Raw genomic sequence first — 27,765 nt, 5'->3', positions numbered from 1 at the left:
CCACCACTGAGGAACAGTTAGTGTGAAGGTTCTGGAAAGGGACCTTGAGCCACGCTGAGTAGGTACTACTAAGTGCCTAAGTTTTGTAAGCTATTCCTGTCCAATAGCGGTAAAGGACTGCAATTGTTCTTGGTAAACGATATTGGATCGTATCGTATCAGATTCAGTGGTAACGTCTAATATCAAATCGTCTCCTAATAATTCAAAATCATATCGTATCAGACTCAGTGGTATCGTCTAATATCGAATTGTCTCCTTATGAATCGTATGGTACCAGACTCAGTGGTATCGTCTAATATCAAATCGTCTCCTTATGATTCGAAATCATATCGTATCGTATTCGACACAGTGGTATCGTCTATTGAACTGTCTCCTTATGAATTGTATGGTATCAGACTCAGTGGTATCGTGTAATATCGAATCATCTCCTTATGAATCGTATGGTATCAGACTCAGTGGTATAGTCTAATATTGAACCGTCTCCTTATGATTCAAAATCATATCGTATCGTATTCGACACAGTGATGTCGTCTAATTTCGAATCATCTCCTTATGAATCAAAAGCGCATCGTATCGTACCAGACTCAGTGGTATCGTCTAATACCGAAACATCTCCTTATAAATCAAAATTGTATCATATAATATTGTATCAGACTCATATCAGTGGTATTGTCAAATATTGTACGTTCTCCATGAGTCAAGATAATGATTATACAACTTGATCTTATCTTATCATGTGGATGACTAATGTGTCCATTAAAAAAAACAACAATAATTAATGATTAAGTGGAAGTAATTGCAAATGACATTAATTATAAAGACTAATAAATCCTTTATTTCCCTTTTTTATTGTTCTATGTGGTGATGTGGCTAGCTGACTTGCTAATATTCACATAAGAGTCATATGCGTTGGGGACTTTTATTTTGAACTCGTGCCAGAAACAGAAGAGTTGCTGTAGCGAACCTGATCCGGAAGTAAGTCCAGAGTAAAGACTAAAGTCCTCTTTTTGCAATTTATGTTCATGTCACCATGTTTCTCAGCTCTCCTTCAGTGATGAACAGGCTCAAGACTGTTTCCCGCCATTTGTCATCGTCACGCGCGGAATTTCAGCCTTGCAGCGCGCGCGCTCCAGCTGACCCTCAAGATGTGGTGATCGTTCACGGTTTACGGACTGCTATAGGGAGGGCCAAGAAAGGCTCGTTCAAGGTGTGTGTGTGTGCGCGCGCGTGCGCGCGTGCGCGTTTGTTTTCAAGGGGTTTTGATATGTCAAAAAAAATCATATCGTGATAAAGGTGAACACAGTAGATTAGTGCTGGACTCTGGCTGCTTTTCGGAATATTTCGCTCTGATTCGACCGTTTGACAAATATTTTTTGTAAATAAAATGTTAGTTTTCTAATGAAAGAAATGAGTATGTCGGCACAATTATATTGTTGTCTACAACACCGATTTCACACATTTAATCACACACCTTCAGATCATGAGAAACTTTTCAGTCAAGTGTCCCCAAACTTTTGACCGGTTTGTTCCCTACAGGACACGACCCCAGACGAGCTGCTGAGTGCAGTGATGATAGCGGTGCTGAGGGACGTGGGACTGTCCCCGGATAAACTCGGGGACGTGTGTGTTGGTGAGTCACTACTCCACGAGAGTTCAGCAGCGTTTCCCAGCACGGACGCACTGTATTCATGTCCACACTTCATAGAAGGATCAGTGCGTGTGTCAGAGCAGGGACATTACTACACTGTCCTAGTCACCAGACAACCATAGTATCATATCTACATTTTTTTTTTTAAAGTGAAACTTTAAACTTGATACAGTTTGGTACTACTATATTGAAATAGTGCAGCTCTTGCATTTCCAGCAGCATTGTTCACATCCATAAGTACACTGAGACAACTTGTCCTTCTCTATTTCTCTAACTCCTATATCTACTTTTTCAATATATAAGGTATTATACTGTATACTGTATATAAAATAGGTCGTTTCTTACCTTCATCCTTATGTATGCATGACAAAGCATAAACTTTGAAGCCTTATTTATTTATTTTTTAGTTTACTAGAAGGGGCTTTGCAAGTATTCTTGCATATTCTGGTTTCCTCCCTGAGTCCAAAGACATGTGTTGTATTCTGAATAGCATTTCCATATTATCTGAAGTGTGTGAACGGGTGCGCGATTGTGCCCTGCGATGGGTTAGCACCTCATTCAGGGTGTCCCCCACCTCATGCCGCACGTTCCCTGGGATAGGCTCCAGGCTCCCCCACGAGCCTGTGTAGAATAAGCGGTAAGCGATAGAGTTAAAGTGCACCTATTATGGTTTTTCAAACATTACCTTTCATGTAGTGTGTTATAGAGCTGATTGTGAATGTAAAAAGTCTGCAATGCTTCAAAAATCACAGAGTTACTGACTCCAAAAAGAAAGAACCGATTCTGAACAGCTGAAACGAGTCGTTAGTGATTCCCGACTTTACTTCCTGTACTAACCTATGTAGGTTTATTACATAAAAGCCCCGCCTCTGGTCTTCATCGGCTGCTCGCTGACAGACGGAGCTGAATCTCGTTATGTTAGTGGGCGTTTCCTTTTCAACATGTTGACAGTGGTAGACCAATCACAACAGACTGGGACATCTGACCAATCAGAGCAGAGTATGCTCTCTGAAAGGAGGAGTTTAGAACGAATCCTTTAGAACGGATCATTTAACGAGTCGTTTGTAACACTGGGGGGGGGGGGGGGGGGGGGGGGGGGATAGGTTAACGCTGCAGTTTAAATTATGAGCACGTTAAAGTGTTTTTTTGACCTTGGATGCATGTAAATCTATTTAAACATTTAAAACAAAATTAGACATGTTTCAAAACCATAATGGGTGCACTTTAAGTTTAACTCTGTTTACACCATATATGTTATGTAACCTACAGACTGAAAGGTTATTAATGTACTGTGTCATGACGGTACTGGTGTACTATGATATAGAAAAGGACCTTAATCTGAGTATATCTCAGTATAATCTGGTGGCTTTCCTCCTATAGGTAATGTGTTACAGCCGGGTGCAGGAGCTGTGATGGCCCGGATTGCACAATTCATCAGGTATAATGATGCACAATATGAATTCATACTGATTTGCAGATAAATAATAATAATAATAGTAGCAGTTTTTATATCAACTCATATGTGTTAAAATGCAATCATCTCTGATTTCCAGTGGCTTTCCAGAAACGGTGCCTGTGTACACGGTAAACCGTCAGTGTTCGTCTGGATTACAAGCGCTTCTTAACATCGCAGGTGAGAATTAGGAGAACTCCAGAGCCCAAGAGTAAATATGTCATGTCTTTGTGTTATGAGCGAATGGGAAGGCATGACCTGTTATAACAACAAGCTTTCTGTTTTTTTTTTGTTTTGTTTTTTTTTAAAGGTGGTATCAGGAATGGGTTTCATGACCTGGGCCTTGCATGTGGGTTAGTATTCGTTTGTGACATTATTTGAGTTATTCTATTGATAACACTGAATAAGCGTCAAACTGTACCCAATTCAGAACTCAGAAGATGCTTTATGTAGAATTGACAAATTAAACCAATAATTATGAATGAACATAATGCTTTATTCTTTACTTATACCACAGCACTGATGAATTCTCAATCGTGATTGGTTTTCTATTAACAGCAGTTCTGACAGTAGTGCTGCCTATAAGGCATATTTATTTAGCTTTTTAGGTTTTTCCGACACGGGAATTTCTTCAGGAGAGGAGGGCTTCGTTTTTTTTTTTTGGCTTGTTAATTTCGAGAGAGAGAGAAAGAAAGAAAGAAAGAAGAGTCTGGTGAGGGATAGCAAGACGAATATAATGTAACTATAAATGGATAAATATGATGAGTAATTTTATGAATTTTAATGAATAAAACATTTATTTATTTCCTAAATTGCTGTGGTGTAAGCTGAGATCAAAATCACATGACTCTCATAGCCTTTAGCTTACATTTTATATATATATATATATATATATGTGTGTGTGTGTGTGTGTTCAGGGTGGAGAGCATGTCTCTGCGTTCTGTTGGAAACCCGGGAGATCTCAGCTCCAGACTGATGGATAATGAAAAGGCCAGAGAGTGTCTCATTCCCATGGGGTAAAGCTGCTCCTACAACACTTACACAGGAGTGTCCTGTTAGCACTGAAATGCTGACTTTATCACCTGCTGTTGTTGTTTTTTATAGAATCACTTCAGAGAATGTTGCAGAGAGATACGGAGTCACCAGAGAGAAGCAGGATTCATTTGCTTGCAGCTCTCAGCACAAGTATGATTATCAGGATATTTAAAAAAATATTATGAAGACTCAGCATCAGGACCCCACGAAAACAAAACAAAACAAAAAAAACAAACAAGTTATGCAGCATCCCAATAATCCCAAACTATGAATATCACTCTTTGAATGTGTCAAATAATTTAGCCTATTTTCATGAAGGGTGCCAATAATTCCGAAATTGCCTGTACACACTGTATATACTAGAGATGAGATGATATAAAGAATTCAGTGTAATAACTGTGCAACCATGCCAATTTGCCAAGGGTTACTTGTTTTAATTAAAGAGGGACGTGTACTTTTTATCCGTTTATGGTTACGTTTATGGAACGTCAGCGAAATGTGTTGGTTCTTGTTATCACATATTTTATCACAGATATTAAAAGTTACTCCCTCATCAACCTCTCGTTTTCTCTCTCGAGGATAAGACAAAAAAAAAGAGAAAATCATTACTAACCCACAATGTTCACCACAAACTTCACCACATCAATGGTTATATGCTCTGTGATTTGCTATTTGACCAATCAGAATCAAGAACAGCCATGTGGCATTTAAACATAGTTTTCATTCTTCTCTTCCTGAACTTCAGGGCAGCTCAGGCTCAGAAACAGGGTCTATTCGAGCAGGAGATTGTTCCAGTTACCACCAAGTTTGTGGAAGAGAACGGGATCGAGCGCACAATCACGGTCACCAAGGACGACGGCATCCGACCAGGCACCACCATGGCGGGTCTGGCCAAACTGCGCCCTGCATTCAAGGAGGATGGCAGCACCACGGCAGGTGGGTACAAGTGAGTTTAAAATCAGGGTTGATGGATTACTGCTGATATTCCACCATTAGTGATCTCCGTGTGTGCGTGTAGGTAATTCCAGTCAGGTGAGTGATGGAGCAGCAGCTGTTTTGATGGGTCGCAGGTCTGCGGTAGAGGCTCTTGGTCTGCCGGTGTTAGGAATTCTGAGAGGCGGTGCCGTGGTGGGCGTTCCTCCAGACGTGATGGGCATCGGGCCAGCCTACGCCATTCCAGCCGCCCTCGAGAAGGCAGGTAGGTGGACTCTGGAGCTGCAGGACTCTTTCTCCTCCCTTGTAAAACCCTTCACATGGTGAAATCCTGGTATTTTCCACTGTATATAGTTCTGAAAACTATAAGCTTGATTAAACTGAAATATGTTTCTCTTTTGCCGAAACAGATTAAGTTCTAGTATGTAAACGTTTGATAAAACCCAGCGACAATAAAAAAGCAAAAATTAAACCTCAAACATCAAAGTGTGCTCTTAATAGAATATGGATTAGGCTGCATCTCTGCTTTCTGAGTAGATCATATCATGTTCAGATGTTTCCCCCTGCAGGTTTGACTGTCAATGATGTTGATGTCTTTGAGATCAATGAAGCCTTTGCTAGTCAGGTGAGTGGATTTCTAGAAGCCCTACATGTCATAGACTTTCGGCGAAACTGCTAAACATGTGCTTTTTGAACCACAGGCGGTTTACTGTGTAGAGAAATTAGGCATCCCAATGGAGAAAGTAAACCCCAGTGGTGGTGCCATTGCTTTGGGTCACCCGCTGGGCTGCACAGGAGCTCGCCAGGTCGTGACCTTACTCAACGAACTCAAACGCAGGGGCAGGAGGTGAATATGACTGCTCTGCGTTCTCAGTTATTATTTACCACGTCTGGATTCGGATGGTGCGTTTGGAATGATACAGCGTGCGAAGTAAACATCCGGTTGGTTCTTTCAGAGCCTACGGCGTGGTGTCCATGTGCATCGGAACTGGCATGGGAGCCGCTGCAGTCTTCGAGTATCCTGGACCTTGAAGAAGATCGGAGTCCGATACAGCACGATGAGAAGCTTCTAAAAGAAGCATGTTGATTCCATTGTGATCATGAGGAACGTGTGGAATTTGCGAACTCTAATTAAACACTTATGTAAGAATTAAGCTCCTGCTTTAGTCAGAGTGAAGACTGAATTATGATGAATTTACAGCAGAGGCTTGGTCTCTAAATAAACGGTGATCAGTAAAGTAAAGTTTGTAATGCTTAAAGGAGGAGTTAAGAGTAGGAGGAAAAACAAAAACTAACAAATAATGGAAGTCTAGGACAGGGCAGCCATCTTGGACACCCAGAAGCAATTTTCCTTAGTCTACTGTAGCCTAAATAATTTACAGCCTAAAAACTGCCGTAATTTGGGAAATGTCTGCGTTACCTACTGCATTACCATGTGACCTGAAAACATGATTATGTTTGAAGAGACGAGTAGAAGTTAGGCTTATTAGGCTTATGAGACCAATGAATGTATGCTTGTGCTGGAAGGCTCTGAAGATAAGTATTGACAGATACGATTCTGGGTGAGATAGACTTCTGTTACTTGTTAACCAACTATTTAAAATTGCCCCTCTGGGATCAATAAAAGTCCATTCATTCATTCATCCATCCACCCATCCAACCGTCTGGTCGTCCATCCATCCATAATAATACCCTCTCTACTGACCTCAGATCAGTGACTCTTCATGTAAAAGCGAATATTCCATATAGTGAAAATTCTCAGACAAGACTGAAATATTGATAAGATGTTAACAATCATTTGAAAAGCTTCTTTGCTTTGTCATCAGTATAAGGATTGCAGAGAATTAAACATGGATCCTATCTGACTGACTTTCAATTGTTCTATAAGTAAAAGTAGCATCATTTTCTAATAAATAACAATAAAGATAAAACTGTCGGAGCGTTCTTTTTTTTTTAATCTCAGGTGTCAGGTGCTTGGGATATGTATCTCTCATCAAAAGATCCTCTTCCATAAATCTGCAGAGTAAGACAGGGCTCTCCCAGAATTCCTTGCACAGTGATTGTGGTCTGGAATGACTCCTGATCACTGTGGGAAGCAGATTCAAGAATGGCATGTCCTTTCAGTACTATAATTTTGTAATAGAATTAAAAAAGGATATTACACGAATGCCGTATTGTTAGTCGGAGTACCTCGGGGTGAAGCTGATCTCTAGCGCTTGTCTAGAGGAGGAGATGGGATGCTCCACTGGTTTTAAGAGCCCATGGTCTGGAGTGACTCTGAACACTTTACTCTTTTCTTCAGCATCTACACCTACAACGAAAAAAGGTTTGTGTAAAGTGGCCACGAATCTCAGTAGAACACGATGGAACAGAAAATTTTTATAAACATTACAGAAAAAAAACACTTGTACCTAGCAGTGCGGTCCAGAAACTTCTGGAGCCACCACGATTGGAGAGGTACACTTCTTTAACTCTGGTCTGACCCACGTAACAGGTGCCAAAGTCCATGCTATCAGACGAGAGGTGCAGCGTGGGTAGTGCCAAGTGGGCACACAGAGCTACGCTCTAAAAACCGAACAACAGGATTAATGTGTAACGCAGGCAACATGAACTTCTCAATCCTGATTGGTCAGAAGGTGATTAATGGCAAGATGAATTTTTTTTTGTTATTTTTTTAATCTTATTAACTTCAAGACAAGGAAAAAAGAGGATGATGTATGAACAAATATTTGTAGCTGTAAGTGTGTGATACCTGTTCAGAGTTGTTGCTGTACTGAATAGTAAGAGACTGCTGAAATCTCAGTCTCCTTTCTCCTCTCTCACCACACAGCATTGTCACAGTGGGCGGGGCTTCGGTACACGGCTGACTCTGATGGGTCAGGAGGGACGCTGAGAGGTGAAAAGCCACCCTCACCTGCCAACGCCACCAAAATATATGTCTAATTACTCATTTTGTTTATTTCATTTTAATAAAGTCAAGTCACTGTGTGTGTTTGTTGGGTTGGCGGAATCCAGACCTGCTTGTTGTGTTTGGGTGGCAGCAGCAGTGTGTGTTGTCTCTCAGCATGTCCCACAAGCCTGTGTGTGTGTGATGGAGAGTTGGAGCCGGCCCGGTGTGTGTGCTGCAGGACAGAAAATGGCCACTGGGTGTTGAGTGTGAAACTCAGAGGAACGTCGGTGCTGTTGATAAGTTGCAGCGTGCGCACGGTCACACACTCCTGTAATAAAAAAAGCCTTTCATCAGAGAGGAACTCTGAGAGGAATTTAGAGAGGAATTCAGGGAGGAACTTGGAGAGGAACTTGGAGAGGAACTCCGAGAGGAACTCGGAGAGGAATTCAGGGAGGAATTCAGGGAGGAACTTAGAGAGGAACCAGTAGAGGAACTCAGAGAGGATCTGGAAACATTCGTAATAATGTGAGTTTGTTTTAAAGCACCTGTCTGAGTGTGTGTCCATCGAGTAAATCACTAGCAGCAGCACTGAACTCCAAAGCGTCTTCATCCTCCTCCATCTGGACTGTCAGACTAAACACACACACAAAAGCTACTCACATTCTGCCTTTGCCAGATGCTTTTTTCTTTTCTTTTATCCTCTTTTTCTTTTTATTTTTCTTACAATGATTCTCATTCAATTCTCTTTCTCTCCCTTCCCTTCTTGCTTCCTCACTCTTTGTTTTTTCTTACTCACTTTTTCATTGCTTCATTTTCATTGTCATTTTCTCTCTTTTATTTTTCTCTATTTCTCTCGTTCCTTCCTCCCGTTCCTTTTTCTTTCTCCCTCTCTCTCTTTCCCTTCATTCATTCTTTCTTTCTACATTCTCACTTTTCCACTTTCTCTCCTCCCTTCTGGTTTTCTTTCTTTCTCACCCTTTTTTTTCAGTTTCTTTCTGTCACTTTCTCTTGCATATTTTTTTTCATTTTCATTTTTTTACTCTTCTTTTCTTCTTTGCATCTGTAATTCCATAGTTTGTAAATGTTAATCTTTCTTTTATCATTCTGTTTTTAACTTCTTAAAGGCTCCAGCATTGAATGTTCCGTGTGTGTGTGTGTGTGTGTGTGTGTGTGTGTGTGTGTGTCTGTGGCTCACATGGCTGGTTTAACACACGCCAACATGTCCAGTCTCAGAGGTTCCAGCTCATAACCCTGAGCTCTGGCCACTTTACCCACAAGGCTCGGCACCACCTGGACAACAACAGCATCCGGACATCTGCGTTGAGAAGATTGGTCTTTCTATTTTCACTTCCTCACTAAATGAGCTGAAAGGGAGCTTACCTTCGAGTCCAGTGACATGAAGCCAAGAGCGTAACCCACACATGTGTGGCTGCTGGCTGTATCAGACAGTGTGAGAGGGGTAAAAGAAACATGGATGGTGCTAGTACCTCCTGCAGGGACCACCTGAAGCAATACAAAACATTGTCTTAGTTAGTGTAATAACAACAGAGTCAGCTGGTTGGTCCAGAGCAAGATCTTAAGAATGACGTCCGTTGATTTAATTTCACTTAAAGCATTATATACAAACACATTACAGAAGTTTGTCAGATTTGCAAGTTAATTACTCGGCTTCATTCTGTAATGAGATTTTTGTAAATGAGGTTTTAAAAAAAAAAAAAAAAAAATGAAAAAAACTTTACCAGCCAGGACACCCTTTTACAGCCAAACCCAAACTTATTTATTGCAGTGGAGATTTATTTTTACGAATATAATCCAACTATTTCAAACAATAAGCATATATGAGAACTGGGTCCTATCATATTTATTCATTAGAACCATTACAGCTTTTTATTTTGATCACAAAATAATAAATGAATAATATTTCAGGAATAATATTAGCATGACTGGCATTCATTTCGTTTAAATAAGTCACAGACGTCTGAGGTCCCCACATCGCAGTTTGAGATCCATTCGGTGTATACAGCCGAGTGAACATATGAATATAATGTGGAACTAGCAGTGAGACAAGACACTGTTGCTAAAACCTAGAAATGATAAAGGATGCTGAAATTCCGGACATGAACAAAAACACGTACTATCTGCTGTGGAGTGATGCAGTATGGGTAATCTGAAGCATATCCCTCGTGCGGCTGGATAAATACATTAAACAGTTTCCTCATTGAAACCAGAGAAACTTGTGCTCCTCGCTTGTCTTCCTCACACTGTTCTTCTTCAAAATCCTACCAAGAGGACATCAAACCACACAGATAAAACAGAGATACAACAACAGATACAACAACAGATACGTATCCTAACAATACCAGGTCAGCAAATTGATCTATGATCTGCAAATACATGTCTGTTTATGGCAAGATGAAAAGGAGAGAAACTGCTCGCTCTCGTTTTGCAAACCCACATGCGGTTCAGATGAAAACAAATTTTCAAACGTTTGCTTACTGAAGTCTCCGATTTGGTTCTGAGAGACGAGCTGCTTCCTTCTGTGCTGGGAGTTTGGCTTTGATCCAACCTCGCCAATAAAGCCACGTGGGAGTTCGGACCTCCGACAAGCTCATTACCGTCAACGTCCTTAAGAGGAAAAGGTTCACCATATGCCACGAGCAAGTCTATTAACTTCCTGTCTTCGGTTTCCTTGTTGTAGGTCAGCCAGTCCAATCGGATATCTAAATAGCAAATGGTCAACGGGTTATACGAGGATAATCAAAATATCATCATATACATAATAATAAGAATAATCTTATCGGAATGTCATATTTGTTCCCACCATATGCACTGGTGTTGTTCAAACGGAGAGACCGGGACACTGTGTCACCTCCAGAAATATGAGTTCCAAATCTGTACAGGTAAACTCTTATTAAAATGAATACATAATGTTTGCTAAGTAAGGAATAAAACATGATGGGGGGCATGCTGCTATAGGAAAATAATCAACGACAGGATGGGGTGATATATGTGGCCTGACATGAAACGGTGTTACTCTTACCCCCTCAAAGTTGATTACTTTCCAATAACAGCACATCCCAAGGCATTTTATTTCTTTATATACATTTGCATTATATACATTTTCATTTGCATATATACATTATATGCATTTTGGATTTTTATCTGTTTACAGTTACGTATAATACGATGGTACGCACTGATAACGTATTATAATGAATGCCTCAATGAAAAAGGAAACGAATCAACAATTTCTGACCAGTGTGAATCAAGCAGTCAAAAGCACTGTGGTATAAGTCAGTCCCTCCAGCAAACGGTGCAATATTCTGAGGTGCTTACATTTTTTTTGGATAAATTACCGGAAGATTTTCTACAGATTTGGGCCAAGACGTGTCATGTGACGACATCACAATGTGCGTTCGCCAAAGGCCCGCATCGATTCATGTGCGTCGCACGGGTACAGCTGAAAACTCTCGTTTACCAACAAACATTGGTTCGCATCATGAATTTTGAAAATTGCCCCAGCAAAATCGAGCACTTTTGGCCACGGCAATCACAAAAAAAACCTCCTTTAGGGACTAATAAATATCTTATAATATACATTCAGATTTGAATGTTTCTCTTCACCGTATAATTGGCCCTTGGTTTTGATTCTCAGGCTGTGGTCCAATCATCTGGAAGTATATAGGGCACCCTTTGACAGATATTCTCATTGGAATAAGCGTCGGCTCCAGATCTCCAACCTGATCAACAGAGACACGATTATTTATTTTCAACTCCTTAATGTCTATGGGAAGCATATTATCGATATTCATTTAATTACAGATTGTTCACAACAGAACAATCTGTAATAAAATTTTTCATGTAATGAAATTTTTCATGTACTTTACAGACGAGGTGGTCTTCATAATCGCCCCACATGTTGCTGTGAGCAGTGATGTTAATGGTGACAGTTTCAAAAGGCCCCAGCGTCCCTTTCGCTGGCTCGACAAAGAACGCCACACCTTTCCCATGAGCTAGAAGTCCACGCACAAAGTCTGTGCCAGAGAACATAAAAGAGCTGATACTAAGTCTCATAATTATGCATAAATAATGCAAAGGCTGGATATATGACAAGCAACAAGCGCTCACCTTCGTATTCTTTCTCCTCTATTTTCTTTGATTGCATAACTCGGAGAGGCGTTTTCACATAACGACCCCTGAAAGAGCACATTAAAGCAACGCACATTACAACCAGACAGAAATTTGCTCTGCTGGTGATGATTAACTTTTCAAATATTTCATTTTGATTGCAAATGCTTCAGGAAATACAACACCTCAGAACATGAGATGGAAAAAAATGAAAGTAAAATAAAGAAGATGATCTGGTGGTTTGACATTATACATAAAGAACCATCTAAGGGAAAACACAATAAATAATTTACATAAAACAAAATCCAGTTTAAAATCAAAGGTTTTTTTTCACTTAGTTGAATTATATTTAATAAGCCATTTTCACTTTTTAAAATAATAATAATAATAATAATAATAATAATAATAATATTGTTGGGGGGGGTTGGGGGGGTAAACTTTTGAACAGGATGATCGGTGTAAATTGTTATTACAATAGCTTATGTGCAATAGCTAATTCAGGGCAGTACTAAATAAAAAACTAAATGCAATTTTTATGATCCCTCTTATTATTATTATTATTATTAACATTTTCATATTCTGCAAGGTGTATATATGACCTTATGACCTCAACTGCACATACTGGAACATGACTGGCTGTTATCTTTTATGAGGCGATAACATGGGCCTGCTGCAGGTTTAACACTAATACTGAAGGCTCCTATGTATATGTATATGTATATGTATATATGAATGTACATTGATATACAGTACATACGCAGATCTGTAATCATACCCGTGTTTAGACTTTTGGACTGATTCCGTGGACTGGCATCCACTGAAGACCTCTGCCTCCATGATGAAAGAGGCTGAAATTGCGGTGTGATTGGTTATCAGCAGCTGTCTGCTCGATGATTTGCCAATAAAGGCTAGCTCGTCTTCGGTGAAGTCCAACACAACTGGCTGCTCATCAGGAACATCTGATGCAGCACTAAAGACAGAAAACAAGAGGAGAGCGATCACATTTTAAATGTATATACATGTATCTAAAGCCATACGTCTAAACTGAATGTGTATGCTTGAGACTGTACCAGTTTGTATGAGGCAGAGAGTAGGACACGCTCAGACCCTTGGCTTTGGAGCAGAAGCTGAGCACAAGAGGTTTCTCCATTTCTTCCACCTCACACACAGCTGTTACTTCGGTCAACTCCTCCTGTACAGTACATACACATACACCAGACATATTTGAAAGAATTGCTTGGTGTAGTTGTGTTACAGTATGCATGCTGTCGAGACTTACGTCAGTGTGCGCGGTGAAGGACACGCTGATCTCCATGTGTGCGTTGGGCCCCAGAGTGCCACAGGATGGGGTAAAGCTGGCAGAGCAGAGATGAGCCTGAGGGCCCTGGAGCTAGGGGAAAAAAAAACAGAAAGAATGCTAATCTGCTGTATTGTAGAACCAGACACCTCTTTGAAATTAATTGTTCCTAAACTACACAGTAACCTCTGAGATCCAGTAGCAGGAAATTACCTAAATAAAATAGTTTAAACGTTTTAGCTGAATATTACACTTAAGATTTGAATCTCATTTCCCGCGGCAGGTCGGTGCACTTCTGTCTTACCTTACACCACACGAAGTGTGCCGGCAGTAGAGTTTGGTTAAACAGCGTTGCTTTGCCGCTCTGTGCGACTCCTATATACAGATCAGGAAGCACCATCTGAGAGCTCAGCAAACACACCTGAGGACACTGGACCTCTGCTCGAATAGGCAGGTGACTAAGAAAACACACCCCCATACACACTGTGATGAGTCAAAAGACATATAGAGATGTACATTGTACAGTACTTTTCCAAGGATTTTTGTTCTCACCAACCGGTGCCATTCGGCACAGCAAGCTGCAAGACAGACTCAAAGCTCTGACAGCACACGGCTCTGAAAATCACATTCACACTGCAGGAAGATGAAGGAGGCAGAACACCCTGACTGGGCTCTATGATCACCTAAATCACAAATACAAGCAAAAACACATACACGGATAAAGTAAACAAATACATTTGATAAATCTGATACTTCCACAGGAAACAGACTGAGCCTGACTGATGTTAATTATAACGTTACCAATACAGATACCGATTTTAACGGTACATGGTACATATTATACACTTTCCTGAACTGCGGAAATGTTTGTGTACCTGTCCCTGATCGAGTGCAGGGTCAGTGCGCATCTCTTCCAGGCTCCACTGGGCTTCTAAAGGGCTGCTGTTGCTTATCTCGAGAGTAGTACAGACTTCCTGACCCAGCTGTAGGAGCCCCAGATCCACACTGGGTACGTTTACAGATAATTCCGGCCCCTGTCTCACACACACACATACACACACACATACAGAATAAGAAAGAAAAGATTATGTTGAATTAAGCTAAACGTATATACCATGTTGGAGTGGTTGGAATAAAATGCAGCCTCCTCTCACCTTAAATGTGACCTCTATGGGCAAGACTACAGGGTTTGACTGGTGTTGAACATGACACTGAAGTGTGGTGGTTAGGCGACCCGGTCGGCCTCCGGTCAAGACCAGATCCATATCAAAACACTCATTCGTTTCTACATGCAAACACACACAACGCATGGCATCATACATGTAATCTGAGATGAGCTTTTAATGCACTGTTGAATTCTTGATTCTGATTGGTTAGAATTAACAGTGCATTGACTACAAAGTATGTTTTCGTATGTATTGAGTACAGTACAGTCAATTCAGTGATGATTACAGACTCTTTCATTAATGCGCTTTATCATGAATACTCAAAATGATTAATATTATGATTATTGTTATTGCTACCTATTTCTCCGAATGAGGGCTGGATCTCAATATTGTGGCAGTCACTGATAAACTCCCATTGAAAACAAATGGCTGACTTGCTGTGATTCCACATCTGAAACACACACACACACACACACACACACACACACACACACATTAGAAAAAAGGACAAATTCATGGCCTCTTTCGCAAAAGATCCTCATTAAAAGTTAAATGCATGCCACCTTAAATCCCTTGCGGATGCTGGTGTGTATGTAGCTCTCCCCTGAAATGAACAGGGCGTACGGCTCTAGAAGGATCTTGAATGGCTCAGTGGAGCCTTTTACTTCAAGCTCCATCACGATCACGTCACCAACCGGGTCCGACCGCTGAGAAGCAGGACTTAAGCGTAGTAATAAAGTGAAAGAAAAAAAAAAAGATTAAGACAGTATTCTTGAAAATATGTAAACATATAAAAATATAAATCATGATTTTATGTGAAAGATAATCAACTGTTCTGTTGATTTATTTTTACCTGTTGTCATGAATGTTCTGCAGATTCGGGACGTTCATTATGACCAAGTGACAGACACTGTGATAATCCCTCAACTAAGAGAAAAAAGAAAAATACACTATGTAAATAAACTGCATTTAGGTGTGTGTGTGTGTGTGTGTGTGTGTGTGTGTGCGTGTGTGTGTGTGTGTGTGTGTGTGTGTGTGTGTACCTCCTCTGGGCAATATGTAAGGAGGAACACACACTCTTGTGCAGGAGCCAGCAGGCCAGTGGCTGGACTGACGCTGAAGGCGTTGTCAGTGGCAACGTGATGCTGGATGCAGGATGGATCTGGAGTCTCTCCAGGAAGCAGACACTGCAGGTTGGGCTTCATGATCTGCCAGTGGAACGGCAGCTCCAAATGCCTGTTACACATCACAACAAATACACCAACAGCCTTTAGTTCCACATTATTTATCTCTTGATGGCTAAAGGGATGTTTATTTGTAGCATGGTGTGTGCAGGCATCATCATGACCAAGTGAATCATTTCTTTTTTTGCAATAAATCTATTTAAGCTAGCAATGTGGATAATAATAATAACAGGATAAACAATAGTTTTATAGCAGGGTAAGCATGTGGAACATCTAGTCATTTAATATAGATGTGCTTACGTATTGTTCTTGATCATCACTTTTTTCTGGAGCACAGAGTGCACGTTGGTCGGGTCAAATCTTATAAAATGATCGGCAGTCAGGTCACGCAGTTCCCCAAGTGCAGGAAGATCCTCACCGCCCTCTACAGCCACCAGCTCCAGCATGACCAGCTGACCCGTGCCTGCCAGTCACACAAATCCCATTTAAAATGAGCTACATGAAGTAGGATCAAACTTGTATTTTGTAACTTTAAATTTCCTAAATGTTTTATGTAACTCCGTTTGACTCATAAATTGTTGGATAATTAGCTGTGAACCTAAGCCATTTAAAGTTCTTCTTTATTCCAAAATAAGATTTTGCATAAGATTTCCATTACTCGTTTGTAATATTAGCTTTGGGGTAAAAAGGTATTTCTTTAACGGATGGCTCATTACCTTGTATAGAGAAATCCCTCACATGACAGTTGTCACAGACGATGGTGAAGCTCTGAGCTAAGCTTTCGGCAGTCGTGGGGAAGAAAACAACCTGACCAGCAAAACAAAATAAGTCTCATTCATAGAAATAAGGCAAAGGATTCAGTCTGCTCAAGTGTAGTCAGAAATCCAGCAGACATTCACAGGAGTGAATGTTAAAAAAAAGCAAAACAAAAGTCACTACCGAATGACTAAAATCAGGTTACAAGTCATGTAACATATTTATGCCCATTGAAAAAGATTCACTGGGGACATTAAAGAAGCATGTTTACATATTACGGTAATTAATCTCTTACCTGCATAACCTCAACCTGGCCTGGGAGCAAGTAGAACAGAGAAGGGCTGATTGCGAACGGAGGCTCTTCTGCAAAGCAGGCTGTCACTGCAGACTGAGAAAATACACCAATACAATACGCAATGCAATATTAATCATCCCGTGTATTAAAGCACTGTAAATACTGCAAATTTACTTTAGACCACAGTGCTGCTGAAATCTCAAATCTGATTGGTCAAGATGATTACTGTTCTATAACAGCAGCTCTGACAATACAGCGTGTCCCAAAAGTCTCCAGTATATATATATATATATATATATATATATATATATATATATATATATATATATATATATATATATAATGTTGTGTTGCTTACATACAGTAGTACATATAAAATGTAAATTCTTTTTATCCAAATGATTTATACTGCCCTGAGTATACAAGCAATCTTACTAAATAGCAGATACACACATCTAAGACCCAAATAAAGCTATTAGTTACTGTATATATCAGGCAGAATATTTTAAACAAATTGCAATAATGCAGTTTAATCTTCAGTCATGGCTTTGAACTTGATCTTGAGCTGTTCTAAGACTATGGTCTCATGTTATGTACAGTATGTTACTTTACCCTGAGGCTGGAAGCAGGCCACTGTCTCTTGGGCATGATGCAGAAAGTTCCAGCGCTATAACCAACATTATGACACACCACATTCATGGGTTTCACCCCTCCGACCAGACAGTATCCTAGATCCAGTACATCCGGCACTGGGATGGGCAGAGATGGAGAAATCAGGGACACAGGCAGATTAAATCATTCAAACAACACCTGATTATATTAATTAGGGAAAGTGAAAAAGTTGTGATCATTTTTTAAATGAGTAAGACATGAAACTCTTTCCATTGACCTACATGTGAGTACTGGTGGGGGTCTGTGCGCCTGCACTGGTATAATCAGAGGATATGGTGACTGTGTCTCGACCACCAGGAAGTCCTCATAATCAGCCAGAGAATCAGGGGCAAAGCGCACCGTGTATTGGCAATTCATACCAGGAGCTACGACACCTCCATCACCAGGGAACCTGCCTGAGCACCACATTTCTCTTAGACACACATTCTGCAAATATCTACAAATTCCTGAGCATTTTTCCCCAAACTTGTAGAAAAATACAATAGATTTAAATCCTGAAATAATAGCTGGAAGAAACATAATCAATGTCATACATGCAGGACGGTAATTAATATACTGCAACTAGGTTGATGTTGTAAACAGATTTTCATCTGTAGATGGCGCTGTTCCCCTGAAATGACCAGCTGATGGGTCATGGGTTCTTAAACCTTCTGCAACCAGGGATCACTTTAACTGTACAATAAATTCCACGGATCTCCTCAGTACAGATTTATGTCATGAACATTATTTAATTTTATTCCTGAACCTTCAACGGACAGAACAAATCAGGTCAGATTTTTTTTTATTTAGATTTTTTAAAGTAGTATATTAGTGGTAGGAAACTGTTTTGGATTCTCACCTAGACCAATAGAGAAGTGTGGAGTGGTGGGTGGGATGACACGCACATGGCGGCTGGCGGCGGTAATGTTCCTCAGTTCCACTGTGGTCTAAATGAGACAGGACATACCATTAAAAACCAAAAATAACTCTGGCAAAACAATAGTGAACATCTAATAATGGTAGTGTCTAACTGATAACTGTTTTTATCAATACCCTGATACCTGCAACGATAAAAAGATATTAAGTCGAATTAAAGACATGCCACTTCAACTTCATCTTGCGTTTAAATCCATCAAATGTCAAATCTTTCCTATTTTGAAACACTTCTTAGATGACACTTTAGGCATTCATACATCATTTTAATCATGTATTTTAATCAAAAAGTCTATCAATGTCTCATATCCTGCTTTCACCATTTGTTTTAATTTTCATTTTTTTTAAAAATATTGTTGCACCTATATATTCCAAAATGTCCACTTTTTACTGTATATTTTTAACATAACATTACTTACTGTATTATATTCTAGATCATAAAGTTCAAGTCTTTCAGTCAGATTTAAACTGAAATGTTTTCATTCTCATTAGTCTTTGATAAAATAACCCAAAAGTGCATTTAACAATACTTGTGTCACATAATGCTTATTATGAAACAGTTATTAACAAGTAATGGAATCAAGCTGTAACTGTTAATGAACCATGACACACTTATTGCTTAAATAAATCGTGGACAGTTATGAGACAGCTTGTCTCATAGTACCTCATAGACGTCACCGATACGGTAGTCCGTGAACAGGACTACAGGTGGGTTGGCGATGAAAATTGGCACAGGATCTTCAGGGATAGACCTAAAGAGGACACAGAGTGAAATCAGAGCCCTGGTTTATTGTCATGAACAATATGGGAAATTCAACAGAAGGATTTAACGTTCAGCAGAGAGAAAGGAAGCTGTATCTAATGAGCAGGTTTGTCAAGCGGGACCACAAGAACAAAAAAACCCACAGGACAAAGACGACAAGGTCAATAAAGTCACATAATATGAGAGCAGCTGGACTCGGATTAAGCGGGCTATGCGGCCGTCTGACTGTCGCAGACGGACAAAATTCAGTGAATTTGTCAAACGAATGGGGAAAATGGTCCAGTCTCACTCTAAAGATCCATTTCTCATATGAGGCAGTATGATCACAAGATATGATTACTTGGTAAACCCATGTTTTGCTTTGTTATATATCCATAAAACTTCACTAATCTGACTTGCATATTATAACAGTGTGTACAGTACCGTATGCACCTGTATTAGGTTAAAGACAAGGCATTTACGGAAGGAGTCTCCAGTGTCAGTGCTTAAATAAAAGGAATAAACCACTTCAGGACATGTTGTTATATGAAAATAATCAACTTCAGGATGATAATAGAAACTCACATCTCATCACATCTCACCCTGTTGATTATTTTCCTACAACAGCACATCAGACCTCACCATCTGTGTGATGTCATTTGAGGAACCCATTCAAATAGTCAGGCATGTTTGCCAAAACTAATATGTACGTAATGCTAAGCGTAGTATGATGTGATTTAAACAGGATTACATTTTATTATGAATGCTATACAATGCATTAAGGAGGCTTGGATCAGTATTTACAGAACTGAGCTTCTATTCGTGGACAGAAACGGAGAGAAAATTATGATGGGTATCAGATAGCAATAAAGGAATAGCCGCAAGCAATGATAGTCACGATTAAGTATTAATAATAAGAATGTAATTATACAATTATAGTGTATAAGTGCAGTTAATACAGTCCCCTCTGAAAGTACTGGAATGACAAGGGCAATTCTTTTGTTTTTGTTATACACTGAAGACATTTGTGTTTTGAGATTTTAAAAAAAATTAAAAATTCAAGTGATCAAAAATATCGGAACATGCAACTGACAGGTTTTCCTGTTGCCCTGGTTTGCCCTGTTAGATTGATTGATACCTTTTGATAGAATTAATACCTCAGCAGTTGTCAAATGCAGACTGTTAGCACAATAATGGAACTTTATAAAAGGCACAGTCATTTTTATATTCAGGGGATTTGGAAAGCTTGGCTTAATCTGACACAAAACTCATATATCTCCTACATGCTCACTGCTTTTACCTTTACCTTTTACCTATTTGGTCTTCGTGCTGACTATTAACAGCAGGTGCACATGTACGAATGAAATCTAGACCTTTTGTTCAGTGTATTGTCTATGATCTAATAATGCAAAGACACACTGCTGGCCATGAAAACACCGAGCAAACATGTATAACTAAGAATGCAGTGTTCATTTTGTTGACAGAAACTGAGACAGAAATGCTCATTAACAACACGTTCACTTTGCAAAGGTAATTAAATAAGGAAATTAATGAAGACTTCTTGTGCCATGTGCACTGCTGGATAGATTCCTAATCTATCTAGTAGATAGACTAACCTTGTCTCTTCTGACCTTCATACTACATGTAGGCTAACGCTTTTTAGTTAGAGAAAGAAGCTGTTATACTGCTTACTAGTTCAGTAACATTTATCAGAATAGACACTGGAACCAGTGGTGATCAGTAATTGGTTGTTGTGAACAGTGGTGATCAGTGATTGTGATTGTGGAGAGTGGTAATCAGTGATTGGTTGTTGTGGACAGTGCTGATCAGTGATTGGTTGTTGTGGACAGTGCTGAGGTTGTGGACAATGGTGATCAGTGATTGGTTGTTGTGGACAGTGCTGATCAGTGATTGGTTGTTGTGGACAGTGCTGAGGTTGTGGACAATGGTGATCAGTGATTGGTTGTTGTGGACAGTGCTGATCAGTGATTGGTTGTTGTGGGCAGTGCTGATCATTGATTGGTTGTTGTGGACATTGGTGATCAGTGATTGGTTGTTGTGGACAGTGCTGATCAGTGATTGGTTGTTGTGGACAGTGCTGAGGTTGTGGACAATGGTGATCAGTGATTGGTTGTTGTGGACAGTGCTGATCAGTGATTGGTTATTGCGAACAATGCTGATCAGTGAAAAATCAGAAACAAACATAACTGTTTTGAAATCACCCCTCACCTCTCTTTCTTGCCCTTTACTCCTTTCTCCACCTTCTTCTCTGGCATGATGAGAGATTTCCCCCCTCGTTGATGACTCAAAGGCTGAAAGTGAGGGTTGCGCAGAAAGTTTTGGCACTTCTTTAAATTCTGCAAGGCGGCACTGTCCTCATGTCTCAGCTTCTCCTTAGATAATGGTTTAGGCGCCTGACGGACCTTCTAAAGTGCAAAATCACACAAAAATATAACACTTGTATTTACTGCATGACATGTTAAATTCAGACAAGCAAATTCAAGGTAACAAGCAAAAAGCAAGACTTTAGTATTCTAAAATAAACTCTGTGTAGAAAAAGGACAGAAAAACAGAGTGACCTTAGAGGAATCGTTTCTAATAGAGAAGGTCTCTTGTGAGGAGGGCAGCGTGAACGTCCCCTCTGACTCCTCCAGCAGACTCTGGGCCGTAACAGGCTCAGGGATTATCGTGTAGCCGTCATCCTGGGGCTGTGTGGACACGTGCATGTTGTAAGAGACAGTTGGCTGAGCAAAGCCAGGCACAGATTTCCCTGTAAATAATAAAGGGGTAAAAATTATATAGTTAAGTGCGAAGGTTTGCATACCCATAGGACAATTATACTAAAACGAATATCAAGAATTAAATAGCAAGAATTAAATTCTAGATAAATTCATTTAAAATGTTTCTAGTTAGATTTCCCCAGAGGTTCTCTCAATTTCAATATACTGTATATGTTTATATGTGAATGTAGGATTACCTTGTGGAGCGTTAACAAATGGCACTTGCTGTGTTATGTAGTCCTGGGGGCAAATCAGGTTGTGACTCTTGAGAAGTCTATTGTCCACACACCACATGAAGGTTGACCTGACTTACAGGATATAAAACAATGTTTAATCACACAGGACATTTAAAATATAATGTGAAACCCCAGAGCTGATGCTTTGCTTGTTTTCTATATACAGGTACCTGGAGGTAAGCCAAGCTGATGGTAGGATTCTCCCACCTCCTCCATGAGCTGAGACTGGACATGCTCCTCTTTAACACTGGCCTTCAGTCGGGCCTGAATGATGTGCTTCTCCAACATGTCAGCATCTTGAATTCGCCTGTTGTACTCTAAATGAACCTGCATGTAAAAACCAGTAAAACTGCTTTTTTTGGTGTGAAACACATAATCTAGGTCAGCTATGCTTTATTACATATAAACATTCATTTAGGAACATGCCACCTTCTTTGCCTTTTGATTTAAGTTTACGTTTTGGGTTAGGCAAGAATGATATGTAAGAAACGATATGTAAATAATAATATAGAAAATATTTTATATTATTTAAGCATGAAACTTTATTCTTGTTGGTAATGGGTAGGATAAAAAGTCACCTGCTGTAGTGCCTCCACGTATTTGGCATGGTGGTCATTTTCTCTCCTGTATGATTTGGTGAGATTGGCAACAGTGTCTTTTCCAATGACCTCTGTTGTGTACAGGTCTTTGAATATACTTGCCAGTAAATGAGAAATGTCCTGTCAGGTAGAAAATTTGTTAAAATTAATAAGACAATAATATGAAGAGCCAAATAGTTCTGACTGAAAAGATGGGATTTGTCTTCTTTGTCTAACTGACGAGTTCCACCTTCTGAAAGGTACACAAACATATTGTAAGCCACTATTAAGCCCTGGTCCACAACCAAAGATTCCAGCTAGATGATTTTTAATACCTGCTCAACACAGGACCTCATGGTACTCAGGGGGTGGAGCTAGCAGCATTGTTTTAAAATGGTGTGGTTATATCACACAGTGTGAAACACCATACACACAAACACATAGCCGAGAAGTATTTTGACATAGCCAAGAAGTTTGTTGGAAAACAGTATGCGCTGTTATAATAATTTATTTAACAACAACAACAAAAAAAAACCATCAAAAAATACCCCTAACACTAATCGACATTTTGTACAGGAATAAACATGTATAATTTCATCTTGAAACTGTAGTACGGGGGTGGTAGGTGGGGGGTGTATATCATTAAAGATATATTACATGTATAGCATAGTGTTAACCATAATTGCACATAATTTGATATATCAAAAGTGTTTTTGAGTTTTTAGGTTCAGTTTCAGATAAGGCTGTGATAATAAGTGCAGTTCAACAGTTAACAGTTAAATAACCTTTTATTTATTATTACAAGAGAAGATATGTAATAGATGCAATTTATTATTTATTTATTTTATCTGAAGAATGTCGTTTATACCTGTCCTGTCTTGCATTAAACGTCAAATTAAACCTTACTTGAGTTTTCTCTGATGCTGGTTTGTGTCGGTTCATGGAGGGCTCGATGCCATTTTCACATCTTTGGGCAGATTCCTCTTGCATATTTATATACATTTATTTTTTAACAGCACTCAAACTAATAACAAGCTATTTTTCGCTAATTTAATAAGATTGACAGATAGTTTTTGTTAGGTATGTGGCAATATAGCCTATGGAGCTAAACCGCTTGCTAAATCCTGTCAGGAGTTTATATGTTTTGATGTAGCCGTCATTTATGTACACGCGCTGTTACTATAGTGACGCTGAGCCTTAAAGGGCTCGCGCTGTCTCATTTCCGCATGTTTATGTAGTGCTGAAAACATGCTTCGCCGGTATTTAAGAGCAAAAGCTAAGAGATAACCATCTTTTGATAAGAAGTAAACGCTTGGTTTTCTTCAGGAAAGTTAGATAGCGCATGTGTATTTGCTGAGTCACAAGTACATGCTAAATCACTTCATAAGCAGACTATGAAGGGTATAAATCAATGGTTTCCACACCCTATATAGTGCACACTATGGTCAATAAGGAGTCATTGGGCTATATAGAAATTTTCTAATTTACTTGAATTCATGTGCATTCAATATGGTGAAATGCACGTTCACATTCATTCATTCATTCATTCATTCACCTTCAGTAAGTGCTTTATCTTGTTCAGGGTAGAGGTGGATCCAGGGCCTATCCCAGAAAATCTGGGTGTCAGACAGGAATACACCCTGGATGGTGCATTATTGAAGCACACCACAATGTACACATGGAGAACATGTGAAACTCAACTCAGGATCAAACCAACCTGCTGAAAAAAAAACCCAACAGAAACCATCACAGAAATTCTAATGGTTTCAACTACAATTACCATTACAAATCAGCTAACTATTAAAACCATTTCAATTACCATTATTGATCCTTAATGGTATCCACTAGACATAACATGCCACCAATAAATAAAAGACAACAAATCACCAGTAGAGACCCACAGGGACCATTACAGTTTCCATTAATACCATCACAAGTCTCATTACAACCATTAAAACCATTACAAATTTTATGAGGGTTTCTATTGGGTTTTTCCCCCTGTAGGGCCGAGACTCTGGAGCTGTGAGACGATGACACTACCTTTTTCAGTGCCACCCTGTCTGTCATGTAATTACAGATTACTCACATAATCATATGATAAACATGAAATATGTGATTTTTCCATAAAGGAGTGCAGGCTCTAAGAAATCCATTATACTAAAATCCAGTTAGAGAGTAGTTCAAATAGTTATTATAGCAGTGATAGAGTATAAGGTGAGGTCTATCACAACTGTTTGGTTTTTTTTATAAACACCGTCTCTTGTGTTAGCAAGAACAGTGAGCTTGTGTGAGAAATTTGACTTTATAAACTGGACTAGGTGTAGAAATGAGTTGCTTTAAATAGTCTCAGCAATTTGACCTGTTTGAAAATGGATCACTCAGGAAGAGCAGAAAGTAGAAAAGCAGAAAGCCGTTTAAGGTACTTTTGCACATGTGGAAAATAACCTGGTATTTTGCACTAGTTCTTTAATTTGTACTCATAGAAACAGCTGTGCACCTGCTCCATCATGCAATTTTCCAATCAGCCAATCACAGATTCACTTAAACTGGACAGTTGAAGATTGGAAAAGGATCAGGTTACATTTCCAGTTTTGGTGAGCTTGTGTAGACTATTCTTAGCCAATGGGAGTGGAACCTGATGTGGTCTTCTGCTGCTGTAGATTCAGCATGTTGTTGTCAGGGGCAATTCCTGACTGACCTTGCAGAACTTGTCCCACTGATTTCCTGTTTTATCCTCACCATTTGTTGTTTTTGCTTAGTTGATTAGTTATCTTTTTAAGTTCCCCGTATTCTCTACTTTGTTGCTGGAGCATTACGTTTGTTTCTTTACCCCCCCCCCTCCCCGCCTTGCCATAGTAGCCACTCCCCCTGGCCTCGCCGATGTAGTCACCCCCACAACCCCCCCACCACCACCACCACCCCACTGGCCTTGCCTACCAAATTATTCAATGGTCACGTGAGTTTTATGTCTTACCTTTAATACAACTTGTGTAACCTACACTAACCACACCTTACTTTGTTTTTTGAGAGTAATGGAAACAATCATAACTTCCTCTGTGCCTAAATGTCATTTTTATGTACTGTTTATGCAAAAACATAGATGCATTTCCATTGTAGTACCATCCACCAAAATCTGTTTGCAGTGCCAGAAATGGTGCTGACAACAAACATGTATTCAAGCCAGGCACATCAATGGAACAAGATTCATTTTACAGGCCTAGATGAACTGCATGTGCTTAGATTTAATAAATAAATAAAAAATCAGAATTAGCTTTTTCTTCACAGAGCTGCAGGGTGCATCCCTGAAATTCAGAATTTCATTTCCTTAAAGAAGGTTGGGTTGGTCATCGATAGACCAGAATCGGCGTTGAATTACACCTTCCAGAAATGGCGCGGCCTACGAACATGGCCGACAATGGCTCCAACACACCTCCATGACAAACATTCTCGCGTTCACTTTCACCCAATTACTGATTGCACACACCACAGCCACGTTCACAATATATAAGCACTCACTGTTCAGACACACCTTCGCAAGGTATACACACTGTGTTGATTTTCACCAGTCGTTACCAAGGCTTTGATTGCTCATTGCTTGCATCTTGACGCTAAGCCATGAATCCCGTTCTTGTTTTGATTGTTTGGGTTAATAAAAATCAGTCAGCCTGCACTTGTGTCCTCGCTTATATACCTGACAGTGCTTTAAACACTTACTAATCAAAGGGCCCTAACTTGGCTCAAACCTCCATGACCAGGTTGAATATACTAGTATACGAGTTGATACCTAATGCCGAAAATATTCCCATTCAGAAGCAAAGTTACATACCGAGAGATGATTGCGTAAATGATGGCATTATTTATAATTGTAGGGTGGGGAGATCTGACATTATTTCAGGTGTAGTGTTCATTCCAAACACATGCAAAGCATAAAAGTGAGGCAGAAATCAATCTTACAAAATAAAGGGGAATAACTTGTATTATAGCACAGCATAGTTGAATTCTTGATTCTGATCGGTCAGAAGGAGTTGATTAGTCTTCTTTAATAACTTACAGTACACACAGATTAAAAAAAAAAACATTGACATTGACAAATTTTCTGTGAGAATATACTCATTTAATATTTATTTATAAGCTGTAACTTTAAGTTTTCTGATACAGAAAATCTTCAGGGCAGCAGGCTTTTTGGTTACTTCTTAACAGGACAAGCTGATGTCTTATTAACTTCACAAGAGAGTAAACGCTTGGGTTATTGTCTTTAAGGAGTTAGGGTTAGTTCTCTTTGCATGTTCTCTTTGCATCTGCATGGGTTTCCTGCCACCTCCCAGAAACATGCAGGTAGTTGAACTGGCTTTGTTAAAATGCGTTCCTAGCCATCAATCACCACGCGCTCATATTTTTATGTTCTTGTTTTGGTCCTGTCTCCACCTCCTCTATTATCATTTGCTTGTTACCTGATTGCTTCCAGCTGTTTTGTGTTAGTGCTTGATTACTTAATACTTATTAGTTTTCGTTTTATACCTTACCTATACCTATTTATACCCTGTTGTGTCTGAAAACCTGTGTGACCTCATGCTTTTTGTAACTTTTTCCAAGCTGATGTGTTCCTGGGTTTCTGATCATTTCACTAAAACCTCTAAATGTTGCGTGACATATAGTAGAAGATTTTTACCTAATACACACTACATGTATTTATGGCGCTTCCTCTACCTCTATTGTTACTCAATTGAACACTTAATATGCAGAACTCCTGTCCTCCTATGAATTATAATATAATTTACAGGCCTGAGCCTGTAAAACCCACATGCCTATGATGTCAGGCTTATATATAAACTTGACTTATTATGCAAGATACTGGATATGTCTATGGCACATTTCTCTCACTGAACATATCAAAATAAATTTTTATAAGATAAAGCACAAAATGTGAATTGCACAAATATAAATACACACATTATGAATGAATACAGTGGTGTTTGTGTGTGAGAGAGAACAGGGATTTAATATTTTGTACATTGACACACATGTGACACATGCTTTTGTATTATTTACTGTCACATATT

General features: G+C 39.5%; 2 protein-coding genes across 2 annotated transcripts; one reads left to right on the top strand and one right to left on the bottom strand.

Moving 5' to 3' along the window:
* The first annotated feature begins 1,006 nt into the window (after positions 1-1,006).
* acaa1 (acetyl-CoA acyltransferase 1) lies at positions 1,007-6,219 on the top strand. Its single transcript, NM_001200546.1, is given in 12 exon segments — positions 1,007-1,207; positions 1,537-1,630; positions 3,029-3,086; positions 3,202-3,281; positions 3,412-3,454; positions 4,019-4,117; positions 4,206-4,286; positions 4,882-5,072; positions 5,155-5,334; positions 5,639-5,694; positions 5,771-5,916; positions 6,026-6,219. Coding segments are annotated over 12 exon segments (1,257 nt in total). The 5' UTR covers positions 1,007-1,054; the 3' UTR covers positions 6,102-6,219.
* A 289-nt stretch (positions 6,220-6,508) lies between these two features.
* dlec1 (DLEC1 cilia and flagella associated protein) lies at positions 6,509-23,864 on the bottom strand. Its single transcript, XM_017453710.3, has 38 exons — positions 23,612-23,864; positions 22,706-22,846; positions 22,298-22,454; positions 22,089-22,199; positions 21,691-21,881; positions 21,341-21,537; positions 19,034-19,121; positions 18,296-18,383; positions 17,679-17,852; positions 17,398-17,534; positions 16,786-16,878; positions 16,451-16,541; positions 16,035-16,197; positions 15,594-15,786; positions 15,404-15,477; positions 15,114-15,270; positions 14,908-15,001; positions 14,539-14,669; positions 14,260-14,418; positions 13,937-14,067; positions 13,689-13,842; positions 13,367-13,477; positions 13,158-13,279; positions 12,863-13,057; positions 12,088-12,155; positions 11,842-11,993; positions 11,584-11,699; positions 10,781-10,851; positions 10,456-10,679; positions 10,095-10,238; positions 9,340-9,462; positions 9,155-9,249; positions 8,505-8,592; positions 8,087-8,287; positions 7,822-7,983; positions 7,481-7,634; positions 7,260-7,380; positions 6,509-7,155 (listed from the first exon to the last, which is right to left on the bottom strand). The coding sequence occupies exons 1-38, from the start codon at positions 23,705-23,707 to the stop codon at positions 7,029-7,031; spliced, it is 5,094 nt and encodes a 1,697-aa protein (XP_017309199.2). The 5' UTR covers positions 23,708-23,864; the 3' UTR covers positions 6,509-7,028.
* Positions 23,865-27,765: the final 3,901 nt, after the last annotated feature.

Source organism: Ictalurus punctatus, chromosome 23 (genome assembly GCF_001660625.3).
Source record: "Ictalurus punctatus breed USDA103 chromosome 23, Coco_2.0, whole genome shotgun sequence".
NCBI classification, from domain to species: domain Eukaryota; kingdom Metazoa; phylum Chordata; class Actinopteri; order Siluriformes; family Ictaluridae; genus Ictalurus; species Ictalurus punctatus.
The sequence above is the reverse complement of the archived record's forward strand: the minus strand, read 5'-3'. Positions and strand labels throughout refer to the sequence as shown.

Bases quoted from the DNA above. Each gene is read 5' to 3' on its own strand.
- dlec1 (XM_017453710.3), bottom strand. From the start codon at position 23,707: ATGTATATAAATATGCAAGAGGAATCTGCCCAAAGATGTGAAAATGGC. The intron at 22,455-22,705 runs GTGACTTTTTAT...TTTTACATGCAG, and splicing joins ACGTGGAGGCACTACAGCAG to GTTCATTTAGAGTACAACAG. The intron at 9,250-9,339 runs GTAAGCTCCCTT...GTTGTTGTCCAG, and splicing joins TCATGTCACTGGACTCGAAG to GTGGTGCCGAGCCTTGTGGG.